Raw genomic sequence first — 18,037 nt, forward strand, 5'->3', positions numbered from 1 at the left:
ATTGGGTTTGGGCCAGAAAATAGATTATTTTGTTGGATTTCGAATGCTTTCTGGCAGATATGCTTATAGCAACTTTGGAAATCCTCCAGGCTAATCAGCAGCTTTCTGAAGCCTTTTAATTCCCAAGTTCAATTATGTGCAAAAATATTTTGCTTTATTTGCGTTCAAGTATTATTGATTAGTCAGGGGCCCATTTACTTCTGTTGAAATTGAAGTGTAATTTAGGTAAGACCAGGTATTAATGGAGGTAAACTTTATAAAGGTGCTGCATAAAGTTTTAGAATGAAACCACTATTTAAAGCTAATTTATTTAACTGTGTTTTCAATGGCAAGTAGACCCCCTTGGAAAAAAAGATCCACTCTGTTTGTCTGAACTCTGAAATCGTATTTCTCCCACCTTTGTCAGGAAAGATCAAATTTATTAGCTGTTATCTGCAAATCAGACACTTAAAAATGCTTCAGGTACTTCTCAGCAGTATGGGTAATGTCAGGAAAGTATAATCTTGTTTGAACTCGAAGTTTTGTACAGAATGAACAGTCCTCTGTAATATGTTAAATTTAGTATGAGTCCTCCATTCCTGGTGAGGTACTAAACACAACATTTTGTATTCAGTGTGAATACAGGTTTTATGGAGAGGAGGAAAAAAAATCCTTTCCATTTTGATGCTCTTCAAAATCCATAAACTAAAATTTGTTTCATTAAAAGTAGGTTCCTTGTGGGGAAGATAAGAAAATGAAGTCTTAAAGCAGTTCTCAGATATAAAGATAGAAGAGTTTTGGGGCTTTCATTTATTAATCAAGTAAATAGGGTGAAATAGTAAAAGATGAGGATGTGTAAATCTCTCTTTTTAAGAGGGATTCAGCAGTCATATTGATTCCAAAGTAGGTAATGCAGCTATACTAAGTTGGGAATACTAACAGTTTTCCTGCGTGTACATGGCAATCCACACCATACATGGTCTAAAAGACCTCAAGTTAGAGCTACTGGGGCCTACACATGTTTACCTGTAACAAAGACTTATTTTTTTCCTAATTCTGCAAGCATAATTTATAATAGGACGGCTTAGGGATCTTAAGGAGATCAACGTTTTTATTTCCCTACAAATCAGATTTCCAGTTATGTTTCAGTGCAGTGATCTTTAAGTATTGGCATCTTAATGATTGACTTCTATAATTTGGGATAACTTTCCTACATTTTGTAGTGATACACTTTCGAATCACAAATGAAAATATGTTGATACCTCCTTTTTTTCTATTTTATTTCCCTCATCCTGTGAGTTCCTGACATATTTTTATCATGGTAAAGCTGTTTAAAGGAACAGACCTAGTTTTACTTTTGCAGCTGATCATTACAGGAATTATCCTGATAGGCACCATGTGGGAGCAAGGCCAGCCTCTTGCTATATTTAGAAGGAGAGTTTTGTGGAACTTGCAAGCAATTTTTTAATTCTAGTGGTTGAATTTCCTGCTGCATCCACAAGGAAATAGGTCTTGGCTTCACTTGCCTGAGTGTAAGAGGTATATAGATGCCCCATCCCTGAAGACATTCAAGGCCAGCCTGAATGTGGTTCTGGTCAACCTGATATAGTTGAAGATGTCCCTGCTCACTGCAGGGGGGTTGGATTAGATGGCCTTTGAAGGTCCCTTCCAACCCAGACTATTCTATGTTTCTATGATAATGGAAGAAACAGTTTCTCATTCTCTGTGAAAATGCCACAGTAGGTCTCTGCTTGGGGGTTTGTTTGGTGGTTGCTTACTCTGCATTTGGTATCATTATGAGAAAAATAAGGCCATGACTGTTGGAAAAGAGTTTGCAGTCAAAGTTGCAGAAACAGAATCCTGTTTACAAACAGAATTTAAATGGGAGGAATGTCTCTAATGTTCTTTAATTCCTTTGGTTTCTTGCAGTATTGGCTTGCTTCCCCTGGCACAAAGTGAAAATGCCTGGGTGAAGCTATGGTCTAAAGAGAATTCCACGTTAATGGGGATATCGAATGCCAGCCCAAGCATGCATATAAAACTTAAAATTAGGAAAAGTGATTCACAAGTTTTCTTTTCCAGTGGAGTCCTCTATGGATCATTTTTAACCCTAGCTGGTATTTTTAGAGGTGACCTGGAAGTATATGTAAAATCATCACTGCACTAGCGTGCAGAGGTCATGAGGACTGAATCTTAAACTAAATTGAGTGCTGGCCAACAATAAGGATTTCAATACAGAAATTGGAGACATTTCCTGGGAAACAGTGTCTCAGAAAGGGATTTTTATTTTTGCACAGGGCAGCAGCTATTTATAAAAGAAAATCGCCATCCATGGAAGGCCTGTAGCCAGAAGGGCTAATGTCACTTTTAAGCCTATGTGTTTACTGTTGTTTTAGTGCTGTTGGGAAGATAAGTGCTGCTCTTCTGTTAAGTCAAGAAAAAAAGCTGAAATATTAATAGGGTTCCATTAAGCTTTTCTTATAGCGCTGTACTGAAATTGTTCCTTATAAATAGCTCGTCAAAAAAATAATTAAAAAGAAGGGGGAGTGCAGTCTGGTTACAAAATCTATAGCTATCTAAATAAGTAAAGTATAGCTTTCTATTTCTTAATCTAATGGGTAAAGTACTATAAAATAAAAAATGAGAAACTGAAGCTTGCAAATTGGACTAACCATGTATTTAAGTGCCAGTGTGTGTGTTTTCTTGGAGGACTTTCAGATAATCTCACCAATTCCTTTCCCTTACTTTAGCTGTACTTCTGGATTGAAGGTTTTATTTCTCACATTTCTAACTTGAGAGGAAAAAAAGCTAGCATGATTATAGCCTTTACAATTAATTTGATTATGTTCATCTTCTCACAATACTTAAAAGTAAAAAGGTTGAAGTAAAATCATGGTATTTAATGGCAGCGGTCTTCAAATGCATGATTGATGATATTAAACGTTGTATTATTTCATATACACCCTCATAAATCAATGCTATTTCTGTGGTGGGATGACACTGAAAAATACCATCACAGTGACTTATTCAAGGTGCATTTCTTGAATATGGTAGGAGTTATACCCACCCAAGTTGCTACATTTGAAGCATTTAGTAGGAATAATGTTGGATTCAATCTAAGGTTAGACTTGATGATCTTAAAAGTCTTTTCTAGCCTAGCTGATTTTATGATTCTGTGTTGACCTGTTCACTACATAATGCAAAAGGTAGTTAAGTGATCTGAAAAAAATTCCCTTAGAAGATTGGGATTCATAAGCTTTCATGATAAACTGATAGTACTAAAGAGAAATAGGGTTCATCTTTGAAGGCCGTTTCCTTCCATGTTCAATGTGTTGTCTTTTCTTATTTCTTCTCAAGAAAAGGATTGTTTCATTTTCTCCAATTTTGATGAGGCCTTTTAAGTATGTTTGATAATATAATGAGAATAGTTGATGCTGGGGTTGGTTGTTTGGTTTTTTTTTTCCTTTTCATGTAAGAATATAAAACAAAGTCAGAAGTTACCCACTTTGATTCTACCTTTTCTATAAAAAAGTAAAGTATGGGTCCATTCCTGACTTAAGCCTAGCATGTGGAACTGAATACCCTTTGTGTTGTTCAGGTATTACAAATAGGTAAGAAAACTTCTGCTGTCACTGAAATAATCTATTTTTTTTTCATTATTAAGTACCTTTTGGTTATGGTTTCTCAGAATTTACTAGGGTAATTATGTTTTCTTTTGTAGATTGCAGATGCCAATCCAAGTAAGCTAATTCTTTTAAGTACCTGTTACATCTTTTGAGTATTGAAAACTAAATGCTCTTCAAAATTGAGCTGTTTTATACTTGGTAGTGTAGAAATATGTTTCCACATTAAATTTAAATGTCATGAAAACCATTGCAGGCTTTTGTTCATATTTTATGTGATTAAAGATATTCTAATTATGATGATGCTGTTAACAGAAGCATTTGAGATTTACCAGTTTCACAGTCTATTTAATGCATTTTATGAATGATACTTCATTTTAATTGGTGATGTATGGTATGCAAAGCCAAATGCTTTACGGAAGTTTTTTTTTACAATTAAGAAGGTATTTTTATCAAGCAAATTTGTGGTGAAATGAGTAGTTGCTTAGACCTGCGTGGTGTTGATATTGTGAAGATTATTGTATATCATATCTCTATAAAGCTGATGCTGTTGACATATATAATAGCTACTACTGTTTCTATGATGTTTGTGCTGGATTAAAGGGGCAGTAGCACCAATCCAACCTTGCTGAGGGCGCATCTCCAGCATTGGGTTAACAGTGCATGTGGACCAGCTGTCAAACTTTCCTTCTCTAAAATAGGAGCAAATGCAAAGCAATTTTTCTTTCCTCTTAGTAGTAAAGAAGTTATCGTATCTTTATTTCACAGAATGAGGCAAAGGATATTTTTTTCCTTTGTGTTCCTAATGGCTAAAACCTGGAGGTATGTGAGCTGGCTTCATTTATAGTCTTTCTAGATGGGCCTAATGTTGAGTATGCATTAAATGGTGCATACCGATTTAGCAATCAGGAATGCTCCAGTTCCATCTTGCCTGCCTGTTCTGCCAGGAAGCTATGCAAAGATATAGTACAGCTAGCTGTTATGGCTTTCAGCCACATAGGGATTTGCCTACATAACAGGAATCCCCAGCTTCCCTTCGGAAAGAACACTTTTCCAAGGCAGAAGTGCTAAAATAAAAGGCAGGATCTCATTAAACCATTTAACCACCTTTGTTTCCAACCTGAGAAATTTCTGTGCTCATGCTATACTCATTTCCATACTCCTGCTAAGTGCCAGAGCAATAGTTTGTAAGGAAAGAAGCAACGAATGCAGTTTGAATAGAAAAAAACATGTGAATTCTTTTTTTGCTAGATGGATACATGTTTTGTGTTGCAGGTCAAAATATCCCTGAACAATCAAGGTCTGTTTAGCAGAGTTCTAGTTGGAAAGGCAGAGATTTGAGAAGAGGCTTCTATGGAGAATAGAGGAATATTATTTCAGTAAATCAGTTTAGTGACCTAGTTAATGATGTCAACCACAAGCTCTTTGTGTGCCAGAGCTGGGTAAGGATTGGCATGCAACAGCAAATGCCACCAAAACTAGCATATTGCAGAACCAGTCTCTGGCACATGAGCAGAGAATGAAATAACCTGTTAAATTTGAATCACGAAGGTAGATCATACAACCAGAGCAACAGCAAATGTGCTCCAGGGTTACTTTGCTTTGACTCTCTCCAAGCAGAAGCAGCATGGCATTAAGAAATCTGTTTGAAACGGCACAGAGGTACAGTGAGAGTGAGCAACAGGGAGTAATTTTTTTTTTTTTTTAAATGGAGACACTGCCTCATAAAAGAATTATAATCTTTTTTTTTTTTTAAATGTATCACTTAAATTGTTGTTGAAATTGAATGACAGTGTGTTATTTGCATTTGTATGAATTTCTTTGATATTGAGATGATTCATCATGCTGCACACAGTGACTCCAATACAGATGCAAAAAACATTCTATTTTAGCAATAGTAACAATTATGTGGCAGGGTCCAGAATTACTGATGGTGTATCACTGCTTAAGAAATAGATCATTAAAGCCATCCATAACGATTACGAAATAAATCTTTTTATATATTACTGATAATATTCTATATTACCCATTGGTATGTCTAGCTATTACAGACCTTGGTCTAAAAACCATGTCAATTTAGGAATACTTTATAATATTTAATAGTAATACTTACATTACAAAGAATACTTCTCTGAAACCTTGCAAGTAGCATAGCAGGCCCATTACGTAGCACTGCTCTGTTCTGAACGCAGCATCCTCAGTGCTGTAGCCCAGTGTCACTGCATGCTCCACTGGCACAGAGCCCGTTTCAGTATCAGTAGGAAGCACAGTCCTTTCTGCTTGTGTTTATTTGCAGACCTATGGCACCTTCTGAGGCAGCAGAAACATTAACCTCCTGTGAAATTAAACAGTCTGACCAAGAACAGTTATACTGTGCTGCAGATCTCGAAGTGCTGTCTGAGGTGGACAAATGAAGTTCTGTATTTCATGATAAAGCAACACTTTATCATGATAAAGCAAAGCATGTTTTGTGAGCTCAGGGGAGCTTATTAAATCAGGGGCTCTTTTAAAGCTCAGCTATTATAGTTAAATATGGGGAGTATCCTGCTAATCCAAGGATTTACTCTGTGGACTAGTATGTTGAGGTTTAGACATGAGACAGAGACTTGCCAAGTATGACATCCTTCTTCAAGTGGCACAGGTTTTGATGGGGAAAATTCCTTGGAAGTTCAAGTCACTCCAAGCAGCAGCAATGTTTAGATTACTCACTTTTTTCTAGCACAGTCAGAGAGAGGTAATATATGTCACTAAAGGACTAAGATTTATAAAAACATACTGCAGAGTATTTAGTTTTCCTTCACATTGAAACCACAGAATTTTTTTTTTATTTTGTGGATCTTTTTCCTCCATCTTGTATTCTTGGTAGAGGTGAATATTAATCTATATTGCTAATCTTTGCTCAAAGCTTTCCCAGGTATTTTGGGGACTGTGCTTTTGCTTCTGTGGCGCGTTTCTGTATAGGTCCCTTTGGCAGTAAAGGCAGCAGTCCCTCAGAGGTTACACTGTGTTGTTCTTGGTGGAACAACTTCAGGCACTTCAACAATAGAGTAGCAAAAATCTCTGGCATTAACTTTTGGATTTGTCTGCTTGTTCTGGCTGGGATGGAGCTAGATTTCTTCACAGCAGCCTGTATGGTGGTGTGTTTTGGATCTATGGCTCAAACAGTGTTTCTAACACCCCAGTGTGTTGGTTATTGCTGAGCAGTGCTTGCACAGCATTGTAGCCTCTTTTTCCCTTTTTTGCTCCACAGAGAGCAGCCGGGGATGGGTGAGGCTGCGGGAGGACAGAGCCAGGAGAGCTCACCCCAGGTGTCCAGAGGGATGTCCCATGCCATAGAGTATCATGGTCAGCAATAATATTTGAGGGGTGGGAAGTGACTCGGGGCTCCAAGGCTGGATAGGCAACTGTCTGCTTGTGGGAGGTAGTGACGGAATGCCACTGCATCATTGTTTTGGTTTGGTTTTCCTTGAAACAATCTTTACTTCAGCCAACGAGCTTTCTCACTTTTGCTCTTCCCATTTTCTATCCCCACCTCGCTGGGGGGGAGTGAGTGCCTGCACGGTACTCAGCTGATGGCTGTGGTCAGCCTACCCGTGTACAATGCATTTGTCTTTGAAACTGTGTTTCTAGTTTTGTAAATAATTTAAAGCATAATGAAAAATTAATAATTGCTGCAAATCATGCAGCTAGTTCCTGAATTAGTGGGGGCTGCATGAGACCATGGTAAATATGTACAAATATGTTTGCTTTCATTTAAATTTAAGTTGCAACAAGCAATTGCCCAGTGGCAAAGCACTACATGCTCAGCTGCCTCATACAGGATCATAGAATAGTTAGGGTTGGAAAGGACCTTAAGATCATCTAGTTCCAACCCCTCTGCCATGGGCAGGGACACCTCACACTAAACCATGTCACCCAAGGCTCTGTCCAATCTGGACTTGAACACCGCCAGCGATGAAGATTTCACAACTTCCCTGGGCAACCCATTCCAGTGCCTCACCACCCTTACAGGAAAGAACTTCTTCCTTATATCCAATCTAAACTTCCCCTGTTTAAGTTTTAACCTGTTAACCCCTTGTCCTATCACTACAGTCCCTAATGAAGAGTCCCTCTCCAGCATCCCTATAGGCCCCCTTCAGATACTGGAAGGCTGCTATGAGGTCTCCACGCATCCTTCTCTTCTCCAGGCTGAACAGCCCCAACTTTCTCAGCCTGTAATCACACGAGAGGTGCTGCAGTCCCCTGATCATCCTCGTGGCCCTCCTCTGGACTTGTTCCAGCAGTTCCATGTCCTTTTTATGTTGAGGACACCAGAACTGCCCACAACACTCCAGGTGAGGTCTCACAAGACCAGAGTAGAGGGGCAGGATCACCTCCTTCGACCTGCTGGTCACACTCCTGATGCAGCCCAGGATATGATTGGCTTTCTGGGCTGCGAGCGCACACTGTTGGCTCATGTTAAATTTGTCATTGACCGACACCCCCAAGTCCTTCTCTGCAGGGCTGCTCTGGATTTTACACTTTACACTGGGACTGAACTTAGACATTTGGGAGGGTTTGCCACATGCACTTTTGTAATGTTTTTTTGTTTGTTGTTTTTGGTTTGTTTGTTGTTTGTTTTTTTTGGTGGGGTGGGGGTTGGTGGGTTTTTTTGTTTTTGTTTTTTTTTTTTTTCCACAGAAGTTACCCCATAGGCAAAAGGTTTAAGATACTTATCTAATAGTGAAGGGGCAGTGAGTTTTGTAGCTTTGAAAGAAAGGAAAGTGTAAATATTTTACAGTTTGCAGGAACCTCTCAGGAATAGATTTAAGTTTTAATAGTGCCTGTAAGCCATCCTTTGTGCCAAATACCAGAATACAATATGAGGCATATTTACTGCAGAGTCACAGTTGCAAATTCATATTGTAGTTCTGTAATAGTTATTAAATATTTATTATCTGTCAAACACAAATGTTTTAAAATATATGTAATTGTAATCACTAAAGCACAATAGTGAGCATGTTTATGGGTAATGATAGCTGTGGCCCTTTTTACTGAGAAGTTCAAATTACAGTTGTCTGACAAATTCCTGAGATTTGGGGAAGAAATAAAAAATGGGATTTATATGGGATGAATACTGAGAAAATTATCATCTTGAAAGGGTAGTTACATGTTTCTTAATGTAAATAATTATCACACTCAGCTATTGAGACAGCCAGTCATACAAACAAAGTGTCCTGGAATAGTGCATACTACATTGAAAACTGAATCGTTTTTAACCACTGTAGCACAATGTCAAGTGATTTAAGGGTTTAAAAATCTTATACTACATTTTAGCAAGAATGCCATAAAATAAATTCAGTATTATACCTGCTAAACCTACAGTTTGTTTTTCATTTCAGTGAAAAAAAAAAAAAATCATATTGCCAGTTTTATGGGGTTTAATTCAATTTCAGTATGTTAATAGAGAATCATAGAATGGTTTGGGTTGGAAGGGACCTTAAAGCTCATCCACTTCCAACCCTCTGCCAAAGGCAGGGACACCTCCCACTAGACCAGGTTGCCCCAGGCCCCGTCCAGCCTGGCCTTGAACACTGCCAGGGATGGGGCAGCCACAGGTTCTCTGGGCAGCCTGTGCCAGTGCCTCAGCACCCTTATAGTAGTAAGTAGCTAAGGTTCTTCTGCAAGTAGTGTAAGTTCTAGTGTATGTTAGTGCAGTAATACAAATCAGTTAACAGAGTCTGAAGGTCAGCAAGAGCTGAACAGAGGAGTAAACTGATCCTTTTTTCTCTGAAAAAAATGACTTGATATTTTTAATTTTAATCTTATTAAAATGTGATGTTATTTACAGTCAAGCTTAGATGTGTTAATATTTGTTAATTGGAATTGGGTACTGGAGACCTGTGTAGCTGATGAGCTTACTATATTTTTCCACTAGAAGGCCCATGTGAGAACAGTGAGAATACTCAAAGTAATAGTGTTTTTTATGCTAAGTGAAGAATATGATGATTTTCAAGGAATAAACTTGACTCAAACTGGGAAAAATGAGTACTAGTTTACCTCCTGTTAGCCTTTGGTAGATAGTAGAATGGTAACAGAACAAAATCTGCTTGTTTTAATCACGTGTTTATGTTACAATAGTATTTTCAATATTCAGGACTTTCTGCAGATTTACATGGGGTCTCTTTTTTACATTCTTTTTCCTTTATGAAATACCTAGTTTTAAGTGAGTGTGTGTATTTGAGTGCCATTAAATTGTTTCTGGTCTACATTTTTGTAGCTTAGTATAATTAAACTAGTATTAATGAGAATACTTTCATAGTGCTGCAGCTGCAAAGGATAGAAAAACTGATAACACGCAGCTGACTTGTGCCTCTGTCAGTATCTAGGTATCTGAACCTAAAGCCAGGCAACACACAGGAAAACCCCAGAGTGCCATGAGTTCCAGCAGAAAAACTAGAAACAGTGAATAAATTGATTAGAACTCAGAAACAGCTCCATCTCAAAAGAGAGGGTGTTCATGAATCCTTCAGGAAGCTTGTGAATATCTTTTGCTTGTATTTGATTGGCTTGTTTGTTGGCTTGTTTGAGGGATTTTACTCATTTCTGCTACTGAATTAAGATTTTGTTTAGCAATAATAATGTGGATGACAGTGCTGTCGTTTGCTTCCAAATGGCTGTATGACATACGTATCACAGTTTAGAGCATTTTGAATTCCAACTGTGGGATGTTGATGGAAAGGTAGGTGAAGAATTAAGTGGGTGAATCACCCTGCGTTTTCATAATTAGCCATCTTTCTTTGCCATTTGCATGTAGCAGAACTTAGGTTCTTGTTCTTTTGGCTTTTTCAGGTATGAATACAAGCAAGAGTGAGACAGTGAAAGAACATCCATTAAAACCCTCTCGAAGATCTATGCCATGCCTAGCTCAGAGCCAAACACATCCTCAAAGTCTGAGCAAGCATTCATCTTTTCTGCAGCCAAATCGTGTGCAGCCACAGCCCCGACCTCAGCCTCTCAGTGCAGGAACATCTACAGCTACAGTGGATGTGGTGTCAGAACGAGGTAGGAGTGTTTTCTCTTTCAGGAGCTTGTTCCAACCCTGGGAATGAAAGGGTTCTATGGGAACATGACTTGATGTCCTGTGGTGTCTTAAATATAATCTTTCAGTATATAAGGGCATCTGATAAGCTTTGGTTTGTCTAGATATCTACAGTTTCTTGGAGAGACCTTTTTGGCATCTGAACAGCTAGAAGAGCTATGGTACTAAGCTCTTGAGTGAATCTCTATAATGTTTGAAGTGAGGCTTAAGCTATTCTTTTTTTCCCTTCATGCTGAAAACAAGACAAGAATGTGCTCTTGTATGTTGGGGAATAGCATAAAGGTTCCTATAGTTTGTTCAGAAGAGAGAGAAAAAATAAATATTAGGCTTTTGGCAAGAAGTGTCTTTAAGTATGAACATTCAGGAGCAGATGCATTCATTCATTCATGAGCAGAATCAGGGAAGATTAGTATGGAGAGAGTCACCAGCAGCTTTAAAAAGTTTAAAACTTTTTACTTAAAAAATACATATGAATGCTGATATGAATATTGCATTTATTTCAGCTAAAGTGATGGAGACTTTGGAAAACAACTTGCTTAAGCTGTCTAATACAGAATATGATGATCCGTTTTTAGGTAAGTTTGTGTTTGAACTTAAATAATAGTAATTAACAATTCTTTGATTACACTTGCAGTACCTAAATGTGGAAAGACAATACTTTCCCTCAACTGCCAGGTTTTTTGAAAGTGAAGACTAAATGTGACTAAGGAAATACATGCTATTTTAGATTTCCTGATACTTTTTCACCTTTTGGACTAATAGTGAATAGAGACTAAACGCAGAGAAGTTGTTTTTTTTTCATACGTTCAGTGTATGTCTTTGAAATTTCTTTGAAATCGTTGTTATTATTATGTGCTGGTTATTATTCCTCTATAGTCATATTATTCAGTATTGTCATGGCTGCAGTTGCTATGTTGTTGGCTTTGCTTTATATATTCATGTATGTTTGCTTTAGATGCTCATGTATAAAAAGTGTTCCAACCTGCAAAAAACTAAACCTGACAATACAGAAGAAGAGCTGTAATTGGGACATATGTGTACCTGCATTAATGCCATTTTGATGCTTTAATTAAGTCAAAGAAAATAGGAAAGGAGTTAATAGTCCCATCCTTGCAACTGCAAAATGAATCTGTATATAAAAACACAACTGGTAATTTGCAAGTTCAAAATTTAATTAATTTTGAAATTCCCTGGCCGTTTATTACCTATTGGAATGAATTACACACAGATACTGCTGCATCTTGCACAAGTACTGTGAAGGAACTTTTTACTCACAGTCAGTGTAGCATCAAACTAGTAATCGGATCTTTATGCTGAAGGAGAGAGATGTGCTTTCAGAAAGCTATTTCTGCTCACCTCTCACATGTTTTAACATTGATTTTTCTTCATGCCCAACATACATGCTAGTTAAGAGGTTCTTCAAGGTCTTCCAAAGGGATCGCAGCTGGAAATGTGAGTGAAATTGATAGGTCCTCCAAAACAAAATCAAAATGTTCCAAAATCATGACACAGACCAAAAATTTGGCATGAAGATTGTTTAAGAAAATCATGTGTCTAAGTAAGATTCCAGTTGAAGCCACTGCACTCATTCAGTATAATTGGTTTGATTTGGTAGGCAAGCATGGGTACCTGAAAATCTCACTGTTTATCATTTCCTTCAGTTTTGTTTTTTTTTTATATCTGGTTCTATGTTTTACTAATTGCTTACACATACATGTGCTGGTACTATTATGTGCTTATGTATGGCAGAAGTAATTCTTTCTCATAGTGAGTGATGCACTGCTTTTCATTCGCGTCATCTAATTTTAACCTGGAAAGAAACATAGAGGGAGCTCAGTGATTGAGGAAAAGATAGACGAGTATCCTCAGCAAACCATTGTATTAAACTTTGGTGTGGATGTTTCTCCTCTCTGACTTCAGCTATGCTCTTTGAAGAGATTGATTTTACCCTGAATCTGGAGGGTTAAAAAAAAAAAAAAGGAATCTTGCTGCTTGAACCTTCATCACCAAATGGGTGAAACTGCGGCAGCACTGCTACTTTTTAGTCAGTACTCTGGCATTTTGATTGAGTTTGCAAAATCGGCTGATTAATGGCTATCATCTTCTTAGTGAACCTTTCCAAACTGCTCTCCTGAGAACCTGAAAAGAATGCTGAGTTAAGTGCATGTGGTGAATTTTTAATTAAGCTGCATCATGGAACTGTGCATAAAATAGGCCAAATGGCTTTTTCCTCTTCCAGAAACGTAGCTTTTTCCTCTTCCAGAATTGTGTCCATAGACAAACTGTTGTCTTGTGAGAAAGGGATTAACAAGCATCATGTAAAAGACTTCTGTGGAAAGTTTCTCTTTTGTTTTAGTTGACTGTAGATAAGACCATATATCTATTTAACTTATAAATGTCTTGCACCTTTGTTACTGCTAACGCAGGCAGATGGGGTCAAGGATGTTACGGACTTACATTCTTTATCCTCTGTCAGTTTTAGGTGGTAAGTAGTATTTCTAATTTGAAGAATCAGGCAATTCAAGTGAAGTTACATGCAGTGAGGTTCTGCAACATGAGCTATGAGGTTTCAGATGGAATGCTTGGTGCTTAGCCAAAGCTTCGTGGAAATTTCCACGTATTGAAGGTTATAATCAGAGCTTTTTGATTTACCTAGGTGGAAGTTGCCTACTGCTTGGATCTGGACATTAAGTAAAACATTATTCCTTACAATTCTCAAGGTGGTCATAGAATTTAGTTGTTTTTTTTTTCCTGTATATTTGCATTATGGAAGAGTATGAAGTTCTGTTTAAAGTGACCTTTGTCACTTGTTGTGACTTGAGTTCACAAATAAGATTGGAGTTGCCACTTCACCGAAGAATGTTAATCCCTCCAGCTCTACTGCAGTTTATTTTAATATTTTTACTTATCAAATGAGTGAAAGATTCCTGCTTTTTGACTGTTAAGAAAATGTCTTTTTACCTAAGAACTCCAAGAGAGGAATATGCCTGCTAACCAGTATAATGTAATTAGTGAATAACTAATTACAGTGAATTTATTCATGACAACTCAACGCAATCATTTTTGTCAGCTCATTAGGTGCAAGTAACTAGCCAAATCCTATAAAGCATACACACGGGGGAATTTTCTGAATAAGCTTTTTTGATGAGAACACTTCAGTTTGTCAAGAATTTTTCAGGATTATTTATACAAGGTTAGGAGGGGGGGCAGGATTTCTGCCATGGGCGAGACCACTGTAGAGCAACCAGTACCCTTCTACGGAAGCAGTGTTAGGGAAGAGGGAGACTAAAGTTGGTTCCAGTTACTGAATTGTACAGAAAAGACCATCATGAAGTTACAGACTGTCTTGAGGCAATACTTGAAATTTTTTCCTGAAAGATGCCTGAAGTTTTTGTTCTAGTATGAAATGTCAGGACTTCAGAGCAATTTTCATAGGCACGGTAGAAGTATTTCCTGTCTAGGTATATATCTTTGATACCAGATGTCAAAGATGATGCTGATGTGAGATGACAGAGGCATCTAGGCTAAGTATCAGTGCAGTATTTTAGGTAACAAGAATATACCTGGGATACAGGATTTACTTTGACAGCTGTCTCATGTTGATGCAATAGTCACAAATACCTAAAAGGCATATATTTAGCAAAACAGGAAAAAAGTTTTTGGCAATTTTTTGGAATTGTTAGGATCTTTTAAGAAGTAAATACATGAAAAACTAAAATACTTGTGTTGTATTTGTGGATACGTGTAAATTTGTGCTACACAAGAATCTGGATGTTAAACTCTGAACTCATTTGTACAACAGTATAATTCCAATGTCATCCACTTTTTAATACATTAGCCAGTCACACCAATGACACTTGGAGATTTGACATTCATTCTATCAAAGGGAATTCAACCTTATATTTTTCAAAGCCTTTTGCCTGTGGATACTAGCTGAAAAACACCAATGAATAACACAGATGCATATTTATATTACATTTTGGTTTTACTGCGCTTTGTTTTTCTTCTGAAAGACATGCCCAGCAATTACTTTGTGCCAGGTTTTAAATGACATAACTTTAGCTTCAGTTGCTAAACTTGTATCTTTCCTGGAGCTACCAATAATAGCTCATGGCTTCAGTTGTAGCTGGAAAAAGGAAGTGGGGTATAATTTACTCCTAGTAGCCACATAGTAGCTACAGAGAGTCACGTTAATAAAAAATTGTTTTCCTCTAGATAGAACTTTTTTTTTATATAAATTCTAGCAACATAAAATAATTTGGCATACATTACAGTTAACTAATTTGAGTTAGATAATCTAGGAGCTGCTCCACTGGTATATGCACACTTCTGTGTGTACACACATGTATAAATCGTAGAATCATAGAATCGTTAGGGTTGGAAAGGACCTTAAGATCATGCAGTTCCAAACCCCCTGCCATGGGCAAGGACACCTCACACTAAACCATATAACCCAAGGCTCTGTCCAACCTGGTCTTGAACACTGCCAGGGATGGAGCACTCACAGCCTCCCTGGGCAATCCATTCCAGTGCCTCACCACCCTTACAGGAAAGAATTTCTTCCTTATATCCAATCTAAACTTCCCCTGTTTAAGTTTGAACCCGCTACCCCTTGTCCTGTCAGTACAGTCCCTAAGAGTCCCTCCCCAGAATCCTTACAGGCCCCCTTCAGATACTGGAAGGCTGCTATGAGGTCTCCACACAGCCTTCTCTTCTCCAGGCTGAACAGCCCCAACTTTTAGCCTGTCTTCATACGGGAGGTGCTCCAGTCCCCTGATCATCCTCGTGGCCCTTCTCTGGACTTGTTCCAGCAGTTCCATGTACTTTTTATGTTGAGGACACCAGAACTGCCCACAGTACTCCAAGTGAGGTCTCATGAGAGCAGAGTAAAGGGGCAGGATCACCTCCTTTGACCTGCTGGTCATGCTCCTTTTGATGCAGCCCAGGATACGGTTGGCTTTCTGGGTTGTGAGCGCACACTGTTGGCTCATGTCAAATTTGTCATTGACCAACACCCCCAAGTCCTTCTCCACAGGGCTGCTCTGAATCTCTTCTCTGCTCAGCCTCTAGCTGTGCCTGGGATTGCTCTGACCCAGGTGTAGGACCTTGCACTTGGCATGGTTAAACTTCATGAGGTTGGCATCAACCCACCTCACAAGTGTGTCAAGGTCCCTCTGGATGGCATTCCTTCTGTCCAGCGTGTCAACCGAACCACACAGCTTGGTGTCATCGGCACACTTGCTGAGGGCACACTCAATCCCACTGTCCATGTCAGCAACGAAGATATTAAACAAGACCAGTCCCAACATGGATCCCTGAGGGACACCACTTGTTACTGGTCTCCAGGCGGACATTGAGCCATTGACCACAACTCTTTGTGTGCGGCCATCCAGCCAGTTCTTTATCCACCGAGTGGTCCATCCATCAAATTGATGTCTCTCCAATTTAGAGACAAGGATGTCGTGTGGGACAGTGTCGAACGCTTTGCACAAGTCCAGGTAGATGATGTCATCTGCTCTACCCCTGTCCATCACTTCCGTAGCCCCATCATAGACGGCCACCAAATTGGTCAGGCAGGATTTCCACTTAGTGAAGCCATGCTGGCTGTCACCAAGCACTTTGTTGTTTTTCATGTGCCTTAGCATGCCTTCCAGGAGAATCTGCTCCAAGATTTTGCCAGGCACAGAGGTGAGACTGATTGGTCTGTAATTCCCTGGGTCACCCCTTCTAGAAAATGGGGGTTATATTTCCCTTTTTCCAGTCGCGGGGCACTTCACCTGACTGCCATGATTTTTCAAATATGATGGACAGTGGCTTAGCAACTTCATTCGCCAGCTCCTTCAGGACCCGCGGATGGATCTCATCAGGACCCATGGACTTGTGCACGTTCAGATTTTTAAGATGGTCTCAAACCAGATCTTCTCCTACAGTGGGCGCACAAGGTCTTCATTCTCACAGTCCCTGCATCTGCCTTCCAAGACTTGGGTGGTTTGGTCAGAGCCTTTGCCAGTGAAGACTGAGGCAAAGAAGTCATTCAGAACCTCAGCCTTCTCCAAATCCAAAATAAAGAAACATTAATTGGTATATTTTTAAAATAATGCTTTATTTCCCTTGAAGGCCATCATATGCATAAATGGAGAGAACCTTATCTTTGAACGATCTCAGAATTGGCTGGCCATCTTTTCTAAAAGGAATCTGAATGTAAGCAATTTTGATCAAGGTTATTTGTTATTTGAAGGTTATATGAAGGTTAGTTGAAAAATCCTCTTTAGTAACCTCTGTTAAAATTATAGGAGGTGGTTACAACATACTTTTTTTTGAGTTTTGAGTTTGCTTTAGAAATCACTTGAATGATTTGAAAAGAATTTAGCAGGTTTTCATTGAAGTACTCAAGTTAAGGTGAAGGGAATTTACATCATTTGCAAGGAGAATTGCTTTATTTCAGTGATAACTCACATCTTCTATGAGGAGTAACTTTTTTCTTGCCACAACTGTGATAAATGCTCTTTTCTAATGCACGATGCAGGTGAAAAGGGACGGTCTAAGTTGTGAAAGCTCACAAAACCAGTAAATAATACACCACTGAATGGTCTGATCTTTTCTCAAATTATCCTTTGGATTTAGCAAAAGGATTAGAAGGAGAGTGGCAGTATTCAGACTGGTACATTACATGGTTTTCCATTTACTACGTCCCTTTCTGTTGTTAAAATTACTATCATTGGTGCTGCCAGGTTTTTTCATTTCGTTTTTTAATGTTCAGTCTCAAGCACTGTGAGCCAGATTTACAAAAGGGATTTCTTATTATAATTCAGATTAATCACAGAATCACAGACTGGTTTGGTTTGGAAAGGACCTTAAAGCTTGTCTAGTTCCACCCCCCTGCCATGGGCAGGAACACCTTCCACTTCCTCTGGGAAACCTGTGCCAGTGCCTCAGCACCCTCACAGGGAAGAACTTCTTCCTAATTAATGCCTTTAAAAGTCCGGTTTATCACATACATGGTTGGAATTAGATGATCTTAGGGTCCATTCCAACCCTAACTGTTCTACGATTCTGTGCCTGAGGCATTGAGATTTTTCAGGAGTTAAGCCATATTGGAAATCCATTTAGACCAGAAGAATGACTTGCAAATCTGATTGATAGTCTGCTTGTTAACTTAAAAATCTAATTTGCTCATTCTAAAACAAGTAAGTATAGAAGTAGCTTTCTGCAGGTGTAAGCAGCTTTCTGCAGACCCTACAATCAGAAATCAGAGAATCTGCCCTAATTGTTAGGCTGAAATATTTAATTTCAAATAAGATGTAAAAAATGAGTAATGACTAATATAACCAGTGCAAATTGGCATTCAGGTTTT

General features: G+C 38.5%; 1 protein-coding gene across 5 annotated transcripts in view; it reads left to right on the forward strand.

Moving 5' to 3' along the window:
• The window catches only part of ANO3 (anoctamin 3), a 212,283-nt gene that overhangs the window by 103,665 nt on the left and 90,581 nt on the right, over nucleotides 1-18,037 (forward strand). For 4 of the 5 annotated variants that reach the window (XM_062614205.1, XM_062614206.1, XM_062614207.1 and 1 more), the window contains exons 2-3: nucleotides 10,434-10,646; nucleotides 11,187-11,258. In XM_062614205.1, coding sequence (XP_062470189.1) covers nucleotides 10,434-10,646; nucleotides 11,187-11,258 — 285 coding nt within the window. The remainder of the gene's footprint in view (nucleotides 1-10,433; nucleotides 10,647-11,186; nucleotides 11,259-18,037) is intronic. The other variant, XM_062614210.1, reaches the window with a different exon arrangement.

Source organism: Pezoporus occidentalis, unplaced genomic scaffold (genome assembly GCF_034315485.1).
Source record: "Pezoporus occidentalis ecotype Australia unplaced genomic scaffold, CSIRO_AGI_Poc_V1 ctg173, whole genome shotgun sequence".
Classification (NCBI taxonomy): domain Eukaryota; kingdom Metazoa; phylum Chordata; class Aves; order Psittaciformes; family Psittacidae; genus Pezoporus; species Pezoporus occidentalis.